The sequence below is a fragment of the Emydura macquarii genome, unplaced genomic scaffold, assembly GCF_026122565.2.
Source record: "Emydura macquarii macquarii isolate MOO-44397 ecotype Brisbane River unplaced genomic scaffold, CSIRO-AGI_Emac_v2 contig_450, whole genome shotgun sequence".
In the NCBI taxonomy this organism is placed as follows: domain Eukaryota; kingdom Metazoa; phylum Chordata; order Testudines; family Chelidae; genus Emydura; species Emydura macquarii.
In genome coordinates this window covers 3,935,920-3,954,078 of record NW_027130587.1, presented here as the reverse complement: position 1 = coordinate 3,954,078, position 18,159 = coordinate 3,935,920, and the positions used below count along the sequence as shown (strand labels likewise).

The 18,159-nt window shown below is 42.2% G+C and overlaps 1 protein-coding gene and 1 long non-coding RNA gene across 4 annotated transcripts; one reads left to right on the top strand and one right to left on the bottom strand.

The window, feature by feature from the left end:
• Positions 1–14: 14 nt before the first annotated feature.
• Positions 15–15,005, top strand: STYXL1 (serine/threonine/tyrosine interacting like 1). 3 transcript variants are annotated; one of them, XM_067537804.1, is made up of 10 exons: positions 15–83; positions 1,073–1,179; positions 2,747–2,808; positions 3,377–3,512; positions 3,916–3,972; positions 6,033–6,178; positions 7,681–7,826; positions 9,123–9,220; positions 12,047–12,156; positions 14,855–15,005. In XM_067537804.1, exons 2-10 carry the CDS (start codon positions 1,077–1,079, stop codon positions 14,984–14,986), a joined length of 990 nt encoding a protein of 329 aa, XP_067393905.1. In that variant the 5' UTR covers positions 15–83; positions 1,073–1,076; the 3' UTR covers positions 14,987–15,005. The 3 variants fall into 3 exon arrangements, with proteins under 3 accessions (XP_067393905.1, XP_067393906.1, XP_067393907.1); XM_067537805.1 differs by lacking the exons at positions 3,377–3,512; positions 3,916–3,972; positions 6,033–6,178; XM_067537806.1 differs by lacking the exons at positions 15–83; positions 1,073–1,179; positions 3,916–3,972; positions 6,033–6,178 and having other exon boundaries at positions 2,761–2,808.
• Positions 11,298–18,042, bottom strand: LOC137146512 (uncharacterized). The gene is made up of 2 exons (XR_010917960.1): positions 17,835–18,042; positions 11,298–15,674 (listed from the first exon to the last, which is right to left on the bottom strand). It is a non-coding gene; the product is annotated as an uncharacterized lncRNA (long non-coding RNA).
• Between the last annotated feature and the right edge of the window lie 117 nt (positions 18,043–18,159).

Genomic DNA, 18,159 nt, shown 5'->3' with positions numbered 1-18,159 from the left:
ATCGCGAGAGCTGGGGACTGTGGACCCACCTGACGTCAGCCGTGTTTACGGTCGAGTGCGTCGTTCCGCATAGCAACCAGGAGGTAAGTGGGGATGGGAGCGGGCCAGGCCTTTGAAGGGCCCTCCCTGATCGAGCGCGGCCACGGGCACCACAGCGGGCACAACGGCAGGTGCCACGGGTGTCATGGCAACTGATGCCACGGGTATCATGGCAACTGATGTCTCGGGTGTCATGGCAACCAATGTCACAGGTGCCATGGCAACTGATGCCACGGGTGTCATGGCAACAGACCTCCATAGGTCCCATGGCAACTGATGCCACTTACAGCGCGGGACATAGTTTTATTTAGTATTAATTGAAATATGATTTTTATTTTATTTTTTTACAAAATGCGAGAGAAACTGCAAGGGTATGAAGGTCGGGGAAGGTTGGATTAGATCAGAGGAAAGTCTCAGGCTTCTCAGTTTCCCAGTGCTGGCAGGTGTGATGCCAACCTGTCTTGTTGCCTAATAACACAGATACTTGGGAAACATGTTTCTAAGTTACTGAGGAATAAAGTGTTAATGACTACGGCCCCAGTCCTGTGAAGTGCTGAGCTCCTACGACTGCTAGTGAAGTCAGCCTCAGCACTACTCAGGATCGGTTCCTAAATATGGAAATGCTGAACAGGGATTTTTTTCCCCCAAGAAAACAATTTTAAAAAATGTAAGTCCTGACTCTAGGCAATAGGATCTTGTTCATTTCATGTCAGTGATGTGCACAGGTTTGGATGCTCTGTACATCATACTTCATTTTTATATTTCACTATTTAAATTAGATTTCTTTTAGATTGAATTCTGACCTCTATATTTTGAAGGGCCTAATCTTGCAGTTCTCAGGGAGCAAATATCCCATATGAAGGCAAAGATTTAAGGACTCAAGGTTGGGTTCAAAGCTTGTTTTCATTCACAGATGAGTTGCAACAGATAAAAAGTAAATTTTTCATGTTAACTAGGTTACTTTGCAAGAACTCACCTTTTAAGAATGTATTGGCTCTTTTATTATATTATTATTATTATTATTTCCATCCAGTAAAATGGCAGGGTTGGTTCTCTGTGAGCCTACAGAGCTTTACAACATCTTGAACCAGTCCACGAAGCTCTCCAGGTTAACTGAGCCTAACTATCTCTGTTTACTGGGTAAGCTAATGAGAATGTTGATATGTATTTGTAATTGCAATTTGTGATACATTATTTTAGTTTAATTATTGGGGCTATATTGTTGGAAATCTGTGCATGCTTTGGGGCTGACCTAACTATAATAATCAGTGAAAAGATGCCTATTAACTGTAATGGGAGTTGGGTAAATGACAGTACAAAGTTCAAGGCAACAGAGATATGTCCCTTAGTCCTTCTTAAACCAATAGCATGCATGTGATTGTATAGTGCCTAGAGGGCTTTGTGGGTCACTGTGATTTTATGTATAGCAGTTAGTATTCTACTTTGTAGCTGTATCTTCTTTGATTAGAATTTGGGAAACCTATTTCTCTTAAGCTATGTCTTCACTGCAAATAAAAAGGTGTTTTACATCAAGATTACTATTTGGAGATAAGCATCTCAACATAAAAGTCTAGTGGACACAAGGCACAGGGGTTGACCTGTCTCCACTAATATTTCACATTGAGTGGCTTTCTCAAAATAGGGATCTCACTGTAATAAATACACCTTTATTTGCAGCGCAAACATAGCCTTAGAAGAGACAGCATGGTCTTGAGGACTGAGCATGTGACTGGAATCCAGGAAAATGCTGGGTTCCACTGCTTGCTCTGCTGCTGTCCAATTAATATATCTGGGCCAAATTTATAAATGGTGTAAATGAAAGTGTTAATTACATTCCTTTAAGTTGGTGTAACTTACTTTGCATGGGGGTGGAAGAGAGGGGTATAATAGGAAAAACAACTAAAAAAAGTGTAGGAAGGCTTAAGATAAAGCAGACAGCTCCTGCTTTCTGTTACCCAGTGGTATTATTTGCTTTATCTGACCTGCCACTCTCCAGTCTTACCCCCTCAGCATGTAAATTCCGCCAAGTTAAACACCCTTAAGTCACCTTTCCAATGTGTAATTTACAACACCATTTAATGATGCCATAGTATAAAAGTGGCTGTGTAAAAATGGCACCTACATACTACACCTACTTGCTGTCTGGGTGCATTTAGTCATATCTATTTAATGTAATGACAAAAACAAATTGTAACTATTATTTGTATTAGAGGAATAGAGTTATAGGAAAAATAGTTGGATTCTAGTCTGACTTTTGCATCATGATTAAAATTGTTTTCTAAATTCCAGTTGCAGCACCTGATTCTGCTCTGTATTATACTTGTGCAATCTCTGTGCAATGACTGCAAATGTTGGTCCTACAGAATCTTTATTACTGGTGATGATATGAAAAGGAAATAATTCAGCTTGATTTTCAGATCCCAGGTTAAATTCACAAGACTGACATCTTGAAAAAACATTGTTTTGCTTGCAAATTGAGACATTTAACCTGAAAGTGATTAGGCACAGTAAACATGGAATCCCATGAAGAAATGTATATAATTTGTATTTTGTTGGTGAATATTTAGGTGTAAGATTTGTAGAGCTCTTTCCAGTCTGCGCCCATAGAAGTCAGTGTGCTTAAATTCCCATTGACTTCATTAGGAGCAGGATTCTGCCTTGTAGACACTATGTAAACCATTCACACTATCTTCATTGTTATTTTCAGATGCCCGTACAACACGTGAGTACAATGAAAGCCATGTAATTACAGCAAGAAGGGTTAAACAGGTAAGTTGTGGTTTCAAGCAAGTTTATCATCCATGTGTGCTGTCTTTCATGACCTTCTGTCCTCGGTGGGGAGGAGATGCACTAATGACCATATCATCTGGTCAGTGTCAGCGCTCCAGGAAGCTGACTGCAAGCTAAAGCTGCCCCTCCTCCAGAAAGTAGCAATGCAAACACCACCTGCACTTCTCAGGAGGGTATCTTTCTCAGGCACAACAGCCCCTGCTGTCATGGGAGGAGAACACTTTATATCCCTATGTTTCAGGAGGGGTGAATGCTCTGGATCATTACACTGGTGAAAAAGATTGCACAGGGTGCAAGGCAACAGTGAATCAGGTGTAAGGTACACTTGGTGTAAGGTACACCTTGCAGTTCCTTGGCTACATACCCTAGCTCGCCCATACACATAGACCCAGACCCAGTTGATGACATGTAACTTACATCACTTCTGAATTCCGCTTAGTTTCTTCAAAATAAGGTACAGTGGTAACTTGGGAGAAATTACTAGGGATAGTTCTATGAGGAAAAATGCAGTCTCTTTCTTAATAAGATTCTTTTGTGATTTTGGTAGAATCCTATGGGGGAATATCTTGTACCTCAATCAATTGAGTTGGAGTGTGTCAAATATTGTGTCGTATATGATGGCAAAACCAGCTCTTTGGATGATGCCTATTATGATGATTATGAGAAAGAGGAGGATGAAAAAGGTATGTTTACTGGCTAGCAAGACAGATTCTTACTACAACTCATAGCTCAGCTCTATTCTCTTCTCTTCTATCAGGACCACCATCTTGGTACGTGAATGCCTCTCATTCCTTATTTACGTTTATCATCTTATTTCTATTTCAAATAACTTGACAAGAACACTTACATTCATAGCCTTTATTTTGGTAAAACTATACTATCAATGAGCCTCTGTTTGTCATAATATTTCACATGTTCTATTTTGGGCTTCATAAATCCAGACTTTCTTTCAAGGTCCCTGTGTCTCATCTAGGCTGGTTCATCTTCCAGTCTGTGAACCATTCACTTTCAAAGTCATTTAAGTGGAAAATAGGCTATTTTTCCCACTTCAGATGGGGTTGAGTGTGTCTATTTATTGTTTTTAAGGGACTAAAGCGGACTCAAAGATCTCAATATCTCAATCCAGTTCTTCATGTTCAAAAAGTGAGTTCTTTCTTTTTATTAGTAAGCTAAGGATAAAAAAAAGATGTTGCATTATCATAGTAACAAAAATAGGATTTATCTTTCATAAGATTAGTAATTAGATGAAGTTCTGTGGAAAATGGTTAGGTCTGGAAACCCAGGAAATAAAATGCAGATCATGGCATAAAGAGCATTTGTTGGGTTAATTTAAAGATATCAGGAAACATTGAAATTTTATTTTTCTCGAATTGCAAATTACCTTTTAGACCCTGAACTTGCAGTGACCTTGGAGCTCATTGCAGAATCATGTCTTTGGTTCTAGATCTCCTCCCCCCCATTGTCCAGCATTGCAAAGTGCCTATAACACTAGCATAGAGGTATTTTGCAAAATACAGACCTTTTTAAGAGTATATGATCCACTTTTAGCACATCTTTCCTTGTTTCAGGCATTAGTCTGAAATTGATGAAGCTAAGAAAGTTGAAATTTTAACTGCTAACTTGTTAAAAATAGCTTTGTGAATTCTTAAAATCCACCTATTTGTAGATATGATCAAGTTTTCCATAAAACCTAATGAAGGGCTTATCTACACATAAACCGGTGCAGTGGCACCACTGCAGCTGTGCTGCTGTGGCATTTCAGTGAAGACACTACCTATGCGACAAGAGGGGTTCTCCTGTTGGCATAGGTAATCCACCTACTTGAGAGGCAGTAGCTAGGTTGACAGAGAATTCTCCTGTCCACCGAGTTCTGTCTAAACCGGAGGTTAGGTTAGTTTAACCGCATTGCTCAGGGGTGTGGATTTTGATATATCTTTGTCTTTGACATATCCTCCAATCAGAGCTTTAGGCCTTGATTCTGCAATGTCTTGTCTGTTCAGAGATCATTGTGGAATCAGTGTCTTAGGGCTCTCATTCTGCACAAGAGAATCCTTGGACATAAGTGTTCAAAAGTGATTAACAATTTGAGGTGCTTCAACTTGAGGTTTCTTAATGAGGCCTGATTTTCAGCGGGCAGGTGCTCAGCACTTTCTGAAATTCAGATCCCTTTATGGTGTCTCAACTTGGGCACCCCAAAATTGACACATTAAATCTTTAGTCACTTGAAAATGTAAAGCGTTGCTCTCTACATCAAGCTCATTAATCTTTTTCTTCTGTATCTGTGGTACATTGTACAATATGTCAAGATGGATAGATATATTAAATCAATATAATTTGATTTGAAACAGTCTGATTTAGACTTCTGTGCCAAATCTAAGAGCCAATCCTACAAACGCTTAAGTACATGCATAACTTGCTCACAGGCATAGTCTCGTTAGGTACATGCTAAAATGGGGCTTTATTTCAGAGTTTTATTGGAGAGAAAATCATCTCCAATGAGACATGAGGAATGGAATGAGATGGAGAACCAGAATCAGATTTCCACTGTGCTAATTTAATGAGTACTAAAGGAGATACAGCTGAAGGCAATCAGAGATGAGTCTGGGGAAAATAAGATCCTACACCCTACATTATCTCCCCACTTGGAGTCATGATAAGATTAACTATGAAAACATTTTCCAAGGTGCCTCCTGTGTCCCCCCTGCCTTCTCTTTGGTGGCATAATGGGGCAAATAAAAGGCCACCCCTAGAACCAGGAATATTATTTAGTTTTAAAACAGCAATACTTCTCTATAGTAAACCTTGCTGCAGGGGATTCCCAGAGAATGACAGGAGTTAAAATAATACCTGGAACTATGAAAGGAACAAGAGAAATAAAAACATTTTCTCCATAGGGAAAAAAAAAAGATGTGATGACAGAAAAAAGGGAGCTTTCCAGACAAGAGGTTCGCAGGGACTGCCAGAAATGTCTCCAATGGCTTCCTGGCAGCAGCAGTAGCTGGAGAGCGATTGTAGCCTGCTCTTTCGAGGTCTTTCATACATCAAGGGTGAAATCCTGGCCCCATTGATGCCAAAGGGAGTTTTGCCACTGGTGTCAGTAGGGCCGGGATTTCACCCCAAGTATTCAGGACTTGTTGGAAATAGCCCTCCCCCCATCTCATTCCCAGCAGCAGCCATGTGTAATAGCTTTTCCATGTCTTTAGACACTGAGGTAGGGGCTGCCACCCGGTGTGCCAGAGTCTTAGAGCAGTTCACCCGTCACCCAGTCCGCATCCTGAAAGGAGGGTATGAGCGCTTCACTGCATGCTACCATTTCTTGAGGACTCAGAAGATATTCTGGATGCCTCAGGTGAGATGATTGGATAGAAGGGCCAGGCTTTCATTCTATACATAGATTTTTTCCTATGTACATTAAAATTATTCCAATGAATTCCTTAATAATAATTAAAGGGTCACTGTCAATTTGATGTCTAGTCAATTTAAAAAAGGAGTCAAAAGTCGTTTCCAACATTATGCTTATCCCTGAGTCCCTCTGCTAATTTTTGTTCTTTTACAACCACAAGTATCTATTCTTTTTTCCCTGATACTGTGTGGAAAAACTCATACAAACAACGTGGGAAACTGACTAAACAGAAAGTGCTGTTAGATTAAACAAATCTCTTTCAGTTATAGTAATTTGCAGTGTTATAACAATAGCAGGTAAATAGGTTTGGGCAGAAGTGTGATTTTTATTTTTTAAAATGATAGGGTGTCTTTAAAAATTTCTTACATGCAATGGCTTTCATCCCAAAAGACCACAAAGCAAACACTTATACATTTTTTCAGTATTGACTCAGGGAGAAAAGTACCACGTATTGATTCATTTATATTACTTCCAGCAACACCCTGTTTTCTTATGAAAACATTAACCCGCTGGAGCCTGTTTAGACTGTGAGAGATGAGCATCCCACTTTACCATCTAGGGCAAGGCTTAAAAAAAAAGTAGTGGCACGTCATTGAAACATGTATTTTCTTTCTCTTACTCCTATTTCACATAAGCTGTGCAGTGCTCCAGTGCCATGTGTTGGCTTAATAAAGTGGCTTTTGGGTGACCTGCAAAGGAGAAAATAAATTGTCTTTGTACCCTTTTTTGCTTTTTCATGATGTCCAACACTCCATCTACCTCAGTTCTCCCTGCGGTCACAGTTGGATGCAGCATTCTTCTATACTTCCTTCTCCAAACTATTGTTCAGTGTTGCTTTGTGCGGTTGAATAGCTGTTGTGTTTCACCCTAGCGGTGGCTGCATTTCAGTGGTGAATGCTGGTGCATAGTCACTATTCAACTCTCTTCCCTTCCAGTCTTGGCGTGGCTATAGAGTTTTGTCCTTAGCCTTCATGCTGCCCCGATGGAAGGCTGCTAAGCTATGCTCCAAATTTTTTGTGCTCTGGTATGAGTTGTGTTATGCAATTACACTACACCTGCCAGCCCGGTTTTGACAAGTGGTTTCATTTGGCCGTGGACCAAATAATCAGCAAACATTAATTAATTTGAACTACTAGTGTCCCTCCCTACATTACAAAGGACATAATCTATCTCATATTTCTTTTTTTTATTTCAGCAGGGTCACTATGGCAGTGACCCTGTTAATTTCATTGACTAAATCTAGTGATCGCTTCCATTCTTCAGAATATCTGTTTGATTAAATGAATGTACTCCATTTCTATTTGAATGTAGCTGTGGGACACTGACTTAGCACTGGTTCATTTCTTCTCAGGATTCAGGTTTAAGAACTTTTCAAGCTAAGATGAAGGCAGGTAGAAATACAGGAAAGTTCTTTCAACTGTATGGATCCTTTTGTTTCTCTTCTGCAGGAACTGGATGCCTTTCAGCCATACCCTGTAGAGATATTGCCTGCTCAGTTATATATGGGAGATTGCAGGCAGGCTTGTGACCAGCAGATTCAGAAGGATCTGAAAATCAAAGCGCAAGTCAACATCTCAGAGGAGATTGCAACACTGTAAGTCAAATGGTCCAATTGGATTGGCATTGATGGTTGTGTGTGTGAAAAACTGCCAAGTGATGCGGTTGGAGAGCATTAGAGCCAGTTAGCAGAAGCTGTATGTTTGTAGACCTTTCAGAAACCTCGCGAGATACTCATTCAGTAAGAGTAGGGTGGTAATTAGAAGTAGTGGGGTAAACTTAAAGCTATTTAATGCTTGTTCTTCTGACTTCTCTACTATAGAGGTTGCAAAGCAATGACTCATTACTGCATCAGCCTTCCATAAATCAGAAGGAATGAGATTATGTAGAGCAAGAATGGGATCTTTAGCACTGGGGCCCAGGTCCTCAGAGATACTTAGGTGCTTCACTCCCATTGAAATTGAGGGAAATTAGACATCTAAATAGCTGTGAGGTTCTGGGCCTGGGAGTCCAACACTTAGCACCAACCTTCACAATGAACCTAATGCTAAATTTTGAAACATGTAAGAAGAAAACTTACAAAGCAACATGCTTTAAAATGTAATTCATTTACCTTTCATGTGACTTCTATTACTACTTTTTCTGTATTTGTCAATGACCAAAGCTATTTGACTAGCCACTCAAGTCAGTGAGTGAGCTATATTAGAAATACAACTCGATACAGCCCAAAACCCAGTGACATTTTTCAAGGATGTGACCAGTCTGAAGCAAGTGAGGAAGAATACAGATTTCTGCCTGGTTAAATGTACACAGCCAGTGTTACTAATAACCAAGCATTTCTTGTGTATCTGGCTCCAAAGAGAACCCACAAAAATCTCAGAGAATTGGGCTTCCTCTCATCTCTAAGTCACTGCTCATTACATGAAATGCATCTGCATAGCTTAAAAATTCCTCTTCATTGTTTTGCAGCCTTTGCTTAGTGAGATGAGAGATACCTTGTAAGGTATATAACACCTTAATAAGAAACCACATAAAGCAGCGTCTATGTGTGCTAATTATATATTTAGAAAACTCTCAAAACATGTATGACAAAACATTTGCTTTGAAATGTTATTGCTTTCATCAAGTTCCCAGGTAGGACATACTACAGGGTCATGTTAATACATAAATACCACTACAGTTTAGAGTGGCTGACTGATAATGGAACTATTACTTATGCACCTAATGCAGCCTCAATGAATAACTCACCCTCCCTTACCATGATGATGAGAATGAAAAGCTATTACTCATGTAACCACAAATAAAATATTACTGATTTGCGCCGAACAAGTAGAATTTGGCAAAACTACTTTATTGGCCTGTTTAACATCTCTCCTGTGTACTCCCTTTCCAGTTTCACAGAAGAAAGCGAAAAACTTCTTCATATTTCTGTGGCAGATTCGCCCGATGTAGATCTTTTTTCCTTTTTCCCCACCATTTGTCACTTCATCGGTGAGTGGATCCTGATCTGTAAGCACCAAGTGTGCACACTGTTCCATGGAGTGTGGAAGGCCATAGTCTTTCAACACCTAGAAGCCTGGTCCTAAGGACTTCTGCTCACTGGAAGTGCTCAGTCCATTTACGGGTAACTTTCCTGATGAAGGGAAGGGAGATCTTGGAGGGGGTCAGATTCTGTGAGTGGTCCCAATGATTTAAATGGGACTGCACACCATAAGGTATTCCTCAGTGCAAGGGTATCTGAATCTGGCCTAGAATGAACAGTAGAATCCATTATGCTTGCAGTCAAACGATACTCTGTACATTCAATCAGCAAAAGGAATAACAATGAATGAATGCTGTGTTCCAATCAGAGTGAATTCAACTATAAATAATGACAATAGTTTTGAATTTGAGACTGTACGGAGCTACCACTGCAAAGCCATCACCACCTACTCTGTATCAGTGTATGTCAGATGACACTGATGGTCTCAGAGTTGGCCTTAGGAAGTTAAATTTTACTGTTACTCCAGGGCAAACTCCATGAAATCAAATGAGGTGTAGGTTTGAATTTAGCCTTAGTGTGTAATATGGAGGCAAATAAACAGGATCTGGGAGATTTCCACAGGAACACGTAATAAACCTTCATGCCCCTAATACTAAATGATTTCTCATTTAGAGTCTTTTGATAAGAACAAAGACCCCAAACCTACAATAACTGAAGCTTTATATAATCATAACTAGTGTGTGCATGTACAATGTGAAATTTACCAGGAGACTGGGACAGTCCCATGCAGTCCCATCGTGGTAAATTTCTTGTGAGACAAGTCCACTTTCAGATAGCATTGTCTGTACATACTGTTTACCACAAGTGAATTGTGAGTACCACCACATCATATCGTTGCACCTTTTTAACACTAACAGTTAGTCAAATTTTAGGGCCCTGAGAATGTTTCAGTTGGAAGTAGAAATAGATGGAGTCTGGTATTTTCTTGGATGCAATCTGCGACTGCGCCTCTGTAAGGTCTCCTGTGTAGCCACTCTATGCTGACAGGAAAGAGCTCTTCCGCCGGCATAATTAAATTACCCCCAACTAGCAGCGGTAGCTAGGTCGGTGGGGGAGCTTCTCCCACCGACATAGTGCTGTCCATACCAGCACTTTTGTCGGTGAAATGTATATCAGCCAGGGATGTGTTTTTTTCACACCCCTGATTGACAAAAGTGTGACCAACAAAAGGGCTAGTGTAGACAAAACCTTAGAGATGATTCCTCTGTGATAGAGTGTAAGGTGCAAACAGCTGAGCCCGCACACTGATCACTCAGATGTTAATTAGTTCCCCTTGAGAAAACTGGTGGGGGTAATTAGACAATCGGGCTGGCCAGCTGGATGGTCTAAGGAGCCAATTACCTCTCAGCCAAGGTCGATAAAGAGGCAGGAAGATTGTGCCGGAGAGGAGAGAGAGGGGACCAGGGCAAGTTGAGCTCAGTTACACAGAGGCCTCAAGGGAGGGAGATCTCTGTTCCCCTCAGGTCCTGGGGAGAGGGCCAAAAAGAACTGTTGGTGCTGTAAATAGATTGTTGCATGGGGATTGTTGTGGAAATGGTGGAGGGAACTTAAAATAAAAGAGTTCAGTGAAGGCACAAGCACTGGGGTCCGTGCTGTTTCTGTGGGAGAAGGCAGGAGAGGAGACATGCCCTGTGACATCCTCCATGTCAAGGGCAAGAGCCTCTAGGCTTGTTTTCACTAGGAAGTTTTATTGTCGTTAATCACAACTGTGAAGAGTTGAGTTAGCTGACACAATCCTGACCGGGAACTGTAGAACAAGTTTGATCACAGTTACTGACACAACGGTGACACTGATTTGCCATGTTCTTCACTGACCGGTTAGTTATGGTCATCTACTTCACAACTTATGTTTAAACAAAATGGCATTTTCTAGAGAAGATTGTAACCTTTCTGTAGAAATGATCCCAATTAATATTCAGTTGTTAAAGATAAGGGTGCAGTGAAACCCAGCATAGTGTTCGGGTTCAAGCCTCTGGGTCAGTTACAGAAAATGAATTTCACAGAGGACCAGTAGGCGCTACGTAGAATGATTTAAACCAAACTTTATTAAAAGAAGAATGAGTAGTTAAGCAAGCAGGCATTGAATTACTACTTACACAAATGCTACTGTTACACTCACACACAAAGATGAAATCGTGTGTCAGTGGGTGATCAGTTCCCTAACAACTGAGTGAATACAGCCTTTTAATCCTGGAACCTTACAGTACCCTTTGGATGTTAATTGGAGCTCTCTAGCAATTTAGCAAGGCTACTCCTTTTATACTCCATTATAAAACTAATTAACATTAAACTACCCTTTACCATAAGTATATTTCAGCTCTTTATTGGCTCTTTGCGTTATTTAAATTAACCTGTGCACCAGTGTCCTTCCCACACTACCAGTATTGATAGCTTTTTAATAAAACATTCACAATTCTCAAAAACACTCATTAAAAACCATGCTTAAATCAGTTATAAGTAAAACATAACGGTAACATAACCCTGAGTCATGTCCTTGCTAACTCTTACTTTCCCTGACTAACACTGATTTCAATTTATCTCTAACTTCTCACACTAGCAACTTCAATTTTCCATGCTCCCCTACACTTCGGCTAACTTAGGTCCAAATCCTAACTTCTATTCAGTGGCTTAAGAGGGCTTGTGTCTCTGGGACTCTTTATCTGGCACCTTTCACCAGCATTAGAAATTCACTTAAAAAATAACAGGAGTGGGGAGACTTCTCTGGCTTTGATTTTTTCGAGAAATTAATTTGTAATGTGCTTTTCTTTGTTTAGATGCTCAGATGGCTCTTGGAGCAGTTCTGGTTTTCTCTACCCTTGGTCTAAGTCGGAGCAGCACGGCAATAATGGCCTTCCTCATGCATTCATTTCATTATCCGTTAAAGGTACATCCACACTTCTGCTTTCTGCAGAGAGTGACTTGGTGTCATGTACACTTCTATTTCTGAAGTCTTCTGAGGTGCTGTAGCAATGAGTAGCAAATCACCTGTGCTTTCCGGCAGATTCCCTGGTTAATGAAATAATACATTGGGTTTGGTGCCTGGGCCTGTGTAACGTAGCTCAGTCTCTGTGGGGAGAGTGATATGTATCTACCCTCCCCTGTTTCCCAGCAGACCTGCCCAGAAACCAGGACTACAAACATGAGAGAGACTTTCTGAGTGGGGAAGTTACCATGAGCTGGCTTTGTCCCTTACTACTGAGGGATATGGGAATCCAGCCCACCCTGCTTGTGGAACTCTGGTTTTGTGTCCTCAAGCTGGGGTCAGCAGCATGGGTGTCTTTAAAACCCAAAATTGCTTGCCCAAGACCATATCCCATCCCACAAGTATTGTTCTAGGGAAATCCAGAATAGGGTCATGCTAGTCTAGGAGGGGTGCCCTCCTAAACCTTAAAGGGCCAGTACATCTCTCTATATAGCTCTACAGGTCTTCAGAAAAATATTGGGCAAAGGCTGAGAGATATCTAGCTGTATACTAGATTGGTTGCTTATCCCCAAATTCACAGATGTTCCTCAGTTTACTCAGTGTCCCAGCATTTTGAAAAGGTAGGTCTGTCTCTCATTCTGCCTTCTCAGGCAGGTTGGGGTTTCAGTGCTATCTGATCTCCTCCATGGAAATCACCATCATCTTTGAAGTGAGTCCCTCTAAAAGTCTTGGTCATGTTTGGAAAGTGAGCCCCCTGCCCCCTTCTGGAAATTGAGTATTTGAATCCAAACTGTCCTGAAGCCTAGCCTGGATCAGACCCTTTTTACTGATTTTGTGTAAACATCTGCAATACAAGATGAGGCCTCTTACCCTGCAACACACGTCTAAGAGTAATTGCAGGATGAGTTTGCCTGCAGAGCAATAGAGACTCGCTGCATACTCAGCACAGGCACTGGAACCTATGGACCTATCCCACTAATATTGGATCTGATTGCTGCCACAGACTGATAACAGTTCTGTCGCTATCACTCCCTCCCATGCTGAGCCCTACTGAAATACTGTAACCTGTTGCACCCACAGTGCAAAAGTCAAAGTCTGGTAACTGACATTGCCCTTCATTGTGATCAACTTTTCTGTCTTACATCTTGTCGAGTCTAAACTTGACAGAGCACCCCCACCATGGGCTGCCAATAGTGAAACAGGTTGAATGCCTGAGACTCCTGTCGCATGAAACTTTCCTAAGGGAGGATTCAAATAGACAAACTTGCTCTCCGGTGGACTGCAGCAGTGGAATATACGCAAGCTTCTCTTCCAATTAAGTCTTTTACCCAGTTTGGACAAAAGTCTTGGAATGCTTAAGTGAGGCATCAGGGGTCTGGAGAAATGAGTATGTTAAAAGAAACAGCAGTGTTAGAATATGATCCTGTCAAACCCTTATTGATATGAGTAACTTGTCCATGTATAGACCCACTGAACTACATGTGTGAATAGGAATTACTAGAGTAAAGGTTGGAGGGTTAGGCTGTTGGTCTCCAGTATCAGAGATTAGGAAGAAACCATGCAAGTACCATTTCACCTTTCATCTCATTAAGCATAAGCAATCCTAATTATGCTCCTGATTGCTATGGGAAGTACTGATTTTTATCTGGTGAGAGAGGCATTACTCAGCAACTTCTGTAGTGTAGCCTGAGAAGCCTGCAGTGCATCTGCATAACAACCCTGCTGTGTAACAGCATTCTCAGCTAATTGCCTGAAACTAACAAACAATTGAGATGGCTGTAATTAGCACTTCGGAATAGCTGGACCTATAGATCAGTGCTTGTGCAATAGCGTATAGTATCAGTCCAGGAACAGAAGCATCTCTGACATGCAGCTGGAGGTGGCTGCTGCTTTTCTGCTCTTTCCATTGAAAAAGATGAAAGAGACTGCTAGCATTTTACGCTATAATCAGACCCAGTAGCCTAAGGTAGAACTGTGGCACTGTCTTGCTGCAGAATGATGGAAGGTACTTCACAGATGAAGAAAGAGGCCTGAGCTGCACAATGCAGGTATATTCATAACCAAAATATCAGTTTGGCTCATTATAGAGATAAGGGACTACTCTGAAGTTCAGATTTGGATCCAAACTACCTCCAGGTTTGTATTGGTTCATGCCAATACCTAGCTGTGCAGTGCATAATGTGGTGGAAACCAATATGTAACTGTGTAGTTTACATATATAACTCTACAGTGTAGCTACATTACATTTGCTTCCTACGGTATCTGTGTGACATTGAATTTAGTGTCTTTTAATAACACTGCAAGGCCCTGAACTTGAACTTCTAAATCAGGACCAATCCGCATTCTGCAGGGTATTCCCTTAGTAGGGAGTGTTACAGATCACCTGTCCTGTGCATTGCTGTGTTTGTACTTCCAGAGGCCAAACTAAGCTTTCAATATAAAGGCATGTGCCCAGATTCTTCGCTTTGGAGACCAACGCATGGTAGATTATTTTTCCTCCCCAAAACTAGTACGTTGCAATCCAGTGCAATTGTTAGGAGAAATTCATGTGTTGGAATACAGACTTGATAGCTCGTGTCACTTTAAATATATCTCAGGGAAATGGCTTTTACTAGCCAGCATGGTCCTGACTTTTCCCTGTCTTTACTTGTGTTTGTAGAGGGCTTGGAAACACGTCCAGAAATGCAAAACAAATATGAGACCAAACCGTGGCTTTGTGCAACAGCTGTCAGATTGGGAAAGCCAAATCTATGGATCAGTGATCACTGATATCTCCGAACCACATTACTGACAGGGAGCACTGAGAACATCCGACTGGCAAAGAAGCCTTTCCATCTGTACCACAGTTTAAATTGTGCTGTATTGTGTAGGTAAGGTCTGACTAGGATTGGTTGCTGTAAGTAAAATAATAATAATAATTAATAACCCCAACCCTTAGGATTGGTTTTCATCTTCACATGGTATTATTTACATCATTTGGGGTCCAGTTTTGAATCCCTTACTCCTGCAAACTTTGCTGAACAGCCAATGGAAGTTGTGCATAAGTAAAGACATCCAGATTTGGCTCATTTGGTTTGGTCACTCTTGTTGGCTAGGACAATTGTGGGCTGATTATCAAAATGCTGAACAGCTGCAGTTCCCACTGAAGTCAGTAGGTGAGCAGCACCATTGAAAACCAGTCCATTGATCTCTACCCTCGGATAGTAACGGCTGGGTACTTTATCATACACAATTTCAGTTTCAGCAGATAAATACTTGATGCAGAATTTCAACAGTGCAGGAATTCATCCATTATAAATGCATTCTCTCAGGTGTACAGTCCAATATCAAGATTGAGTTACGCCTTCACACACACACGTCTCTCCCATTGATTTCTTTATCTGGGCCCAGGCTCTCCAGCTTTGCCTCCTATTTGCATCCTCACATTGCAATAGTCAGACTTCTTTGCATTGAAGTTCCATCAATATGAAGCTCCAGCCCTGTTATATAAAGCCAAATGTAAGTCCTCCCCAAGCTCAGTACCATCTGTCTCCTTAACATTGTAAATTCTGTACATTAGCAGTGCAGGAGAAGAGCTTATAGAAAATGCTATTTAGGCCTTACACCAAATCTTGAGCTCCCTACACTAATAGTTATATTATGTCCTCCTTTTGAATCTTCATCCTAGATCTGAACCTTTTCAGGTTTTTCGAGTGGTTTGTATCGGAACATTATTACAGCCTCAATAAGTATCTGGTCTGGGCCAGAACTATTCACAACCTTGACAGTCTTGCTAATGAATTTAGACAGCTAACTACTTCAGAATGCTGAAATGCATTTGCTTTGTGGAAACTGAATGACCAGAACACAGCACTGTGCTGTAAATCACAATCAAACGTAGATTTTCTGTACTAACGTCCTTTCACTGCGGTGAGATCTATAAATGGGTTTATCAACTTTGTACTTTCTGTTTCAGAACCATTATTTTTTAAGAAAATACTGTGCACGTAGGTGGGACCTTATGGTCCAGCTCCACAGCGGGTGTATCCCAGCAGAACTCCATTGACTTTAAGGGAACTATGCCAGTTTACACCGGCTGAGGATCTGCTCGTTTCCCAGGATTTCAGAGCAATTTATAAAGGTGGATTTCATTCTACTCATTCTGCATATGGGGAAGCAGAAGCAACAGAGAGCTTGTGACTTGTTGAAGATCACAAAGCAAGAGAGGGTATGTTTACACTGCAGGTAAACACCCAGGGCTGGCTCATGTCAGCTGACCGGCTCACGACGCTTTGGCTGCAGGGCTGTTTCATTGCCTTTTCTGGGCTCTGGGACCCTCCCTCCTCTCAGGGCCCCAGAGCTCAGGCTGCAGCCCAAACCTGAACAGCTACACAGCAATTTTACAGCCCGAGTCAGCTGACTCAGGCCAGCTGCGGATGTTTAATTGCTGTGTAGATGTGTCCTCTGTTGACAGAGGAACTATAACTTAAGCTTCCTGACACCCAGTTCCAAGTACTAGCCACTAGGTGTCACCTCTCAGTAAAGGACTCTTATACTATTCTTTCCTGTTCTCCAAGGGGCATAAGGCTTGTGCTGTCTTCCAGTTTGCCCTGTAGCAAATGCATAGACTGAATTTTCAAAGGGGCCCAAGGGAATTAGGCACCCAGTTCCCATTGTAGTGCAATGGTGTTTGGATACCTAACTCCCTTAGACTTCTTTGAAAATTCCAGCACTAAGTCTTCTACTTGCATTAGTATCCCAAATTTACCAATTCCAATTTCCCTTCAGGAGAAGGACTTCCAGAAACGAGCACTGTATGTGGTGCTGAAGACGTGCTGATTCACAATGAAAGGGCAAACAAGTGATAGAGTTACCAGCCTAAGAGGAAAATAAGCAAGGAAGGAACAGTTCCTCCCAAACACTGCACAAAAAACGGTAATTCTAATCTGACAAGAACATCAAAAGAACACATTTAGGGGGTTGGGGCTGAAGATGGACTTCAGGGTATTGCAGATATAACCACAGCCACAAGGAAAACAACAGCGAAGGGGAAGAAGGCAGAGGATGGAGAAGGAATACAAAAATCCCCAGCTGTCTGAGAGGGAGAGGACAGGAATCTGGATCACGTGATCTTTAAAGTGATGATGCTTTTGTTGATTTTGAAATCAATGGGAGTAAGGTTCTTAAATACCTCTGAGGAGCTGGGCCTCAGACAGTGTGGTGATAAGCGTCGGATAAGGGAATGGGCCAAAGTCCATTAAAATCAATGGGACGATTTCCACAGGTTGCAGTGTACTTTGGATCTGGCCCTAGAGATAAACACTGTGTCTCTCCGGCTGTATTACTGTTCAATCCAAGGTAAATCGATGGATGGGTAAGGGCAACTCTCAGGCAAAAACCAGGAAGGACTAAGGACTGTAAGGTGGAGTTACAAAGGCTAAACTCCTGGCTTGCAGCCTGTCCACGAGGAGCAGAATCTCAGGTTCATGCACTGGACGCTATGGACCTTGTTTGGTTGTGGTTGTTTCTTTTAAGGGCAGTATGTAATGTGAGGACAGACGCCGCACTCTGGGCTTTGCTCTCGGGGCTCTCCCAAGGTCCAGGGGGTCAGGCCAGGCTAGCACTTAACAGGGAGAACTAGGAGGGAAAACCCGACCTACTGGAGGTTGCTGCTGCAGCGCTGCCGTCTCTGCGGGGAGGGAGCACCAAAGGCCGGCCGGCTGCGTCGGGCTGTGTCCCCGCTGCTCCCCAGACTCAGCAGCACCGTGACTGCCGCGCGAGCGGAGAGGAGGCGCCGCCCCCTAAACAGCCCCTGGGACAAGTCCCTGCCACACCCCGGGACAGGCCCGGCCCGGCCCGGCCCCGCCCCGCGCGGCGTTCGAGCTCCGCCCCCCGAGCGCCGATTGGTTGTGACGTCAGGGCGGAGCTGTCCCCTTCCCCCGTAGCGATTGGCGGCGGCGGCTCCTGGACGTGCCCCCGCCCCGC

Excerpts from the sequence above, each read along its gene's own strand:
- STYXL1 (XM_067537804.1), top strand. The coding sequence starts at position 1,077 with ATGGCAGGGTTGGTTCTCTGTGAGCCTACAGAGCTTTACAACATCTTG. Across the intron at positions 1,180-2,746 it reads TAACTATCTCTGTTTACTGG|ATGCCCGTACAACACGTGAG; the intron begins GTAAGCTAATGA and ends TGTTATTTTCAG. Across the intron at positions 12,157-14,854 it reads CATTTCATTATCCGTTAAAG|AGGGCTTGGAAACACGTCCA; the intron begins GTACATCCACAC and ends TTGTGTTTGTAG.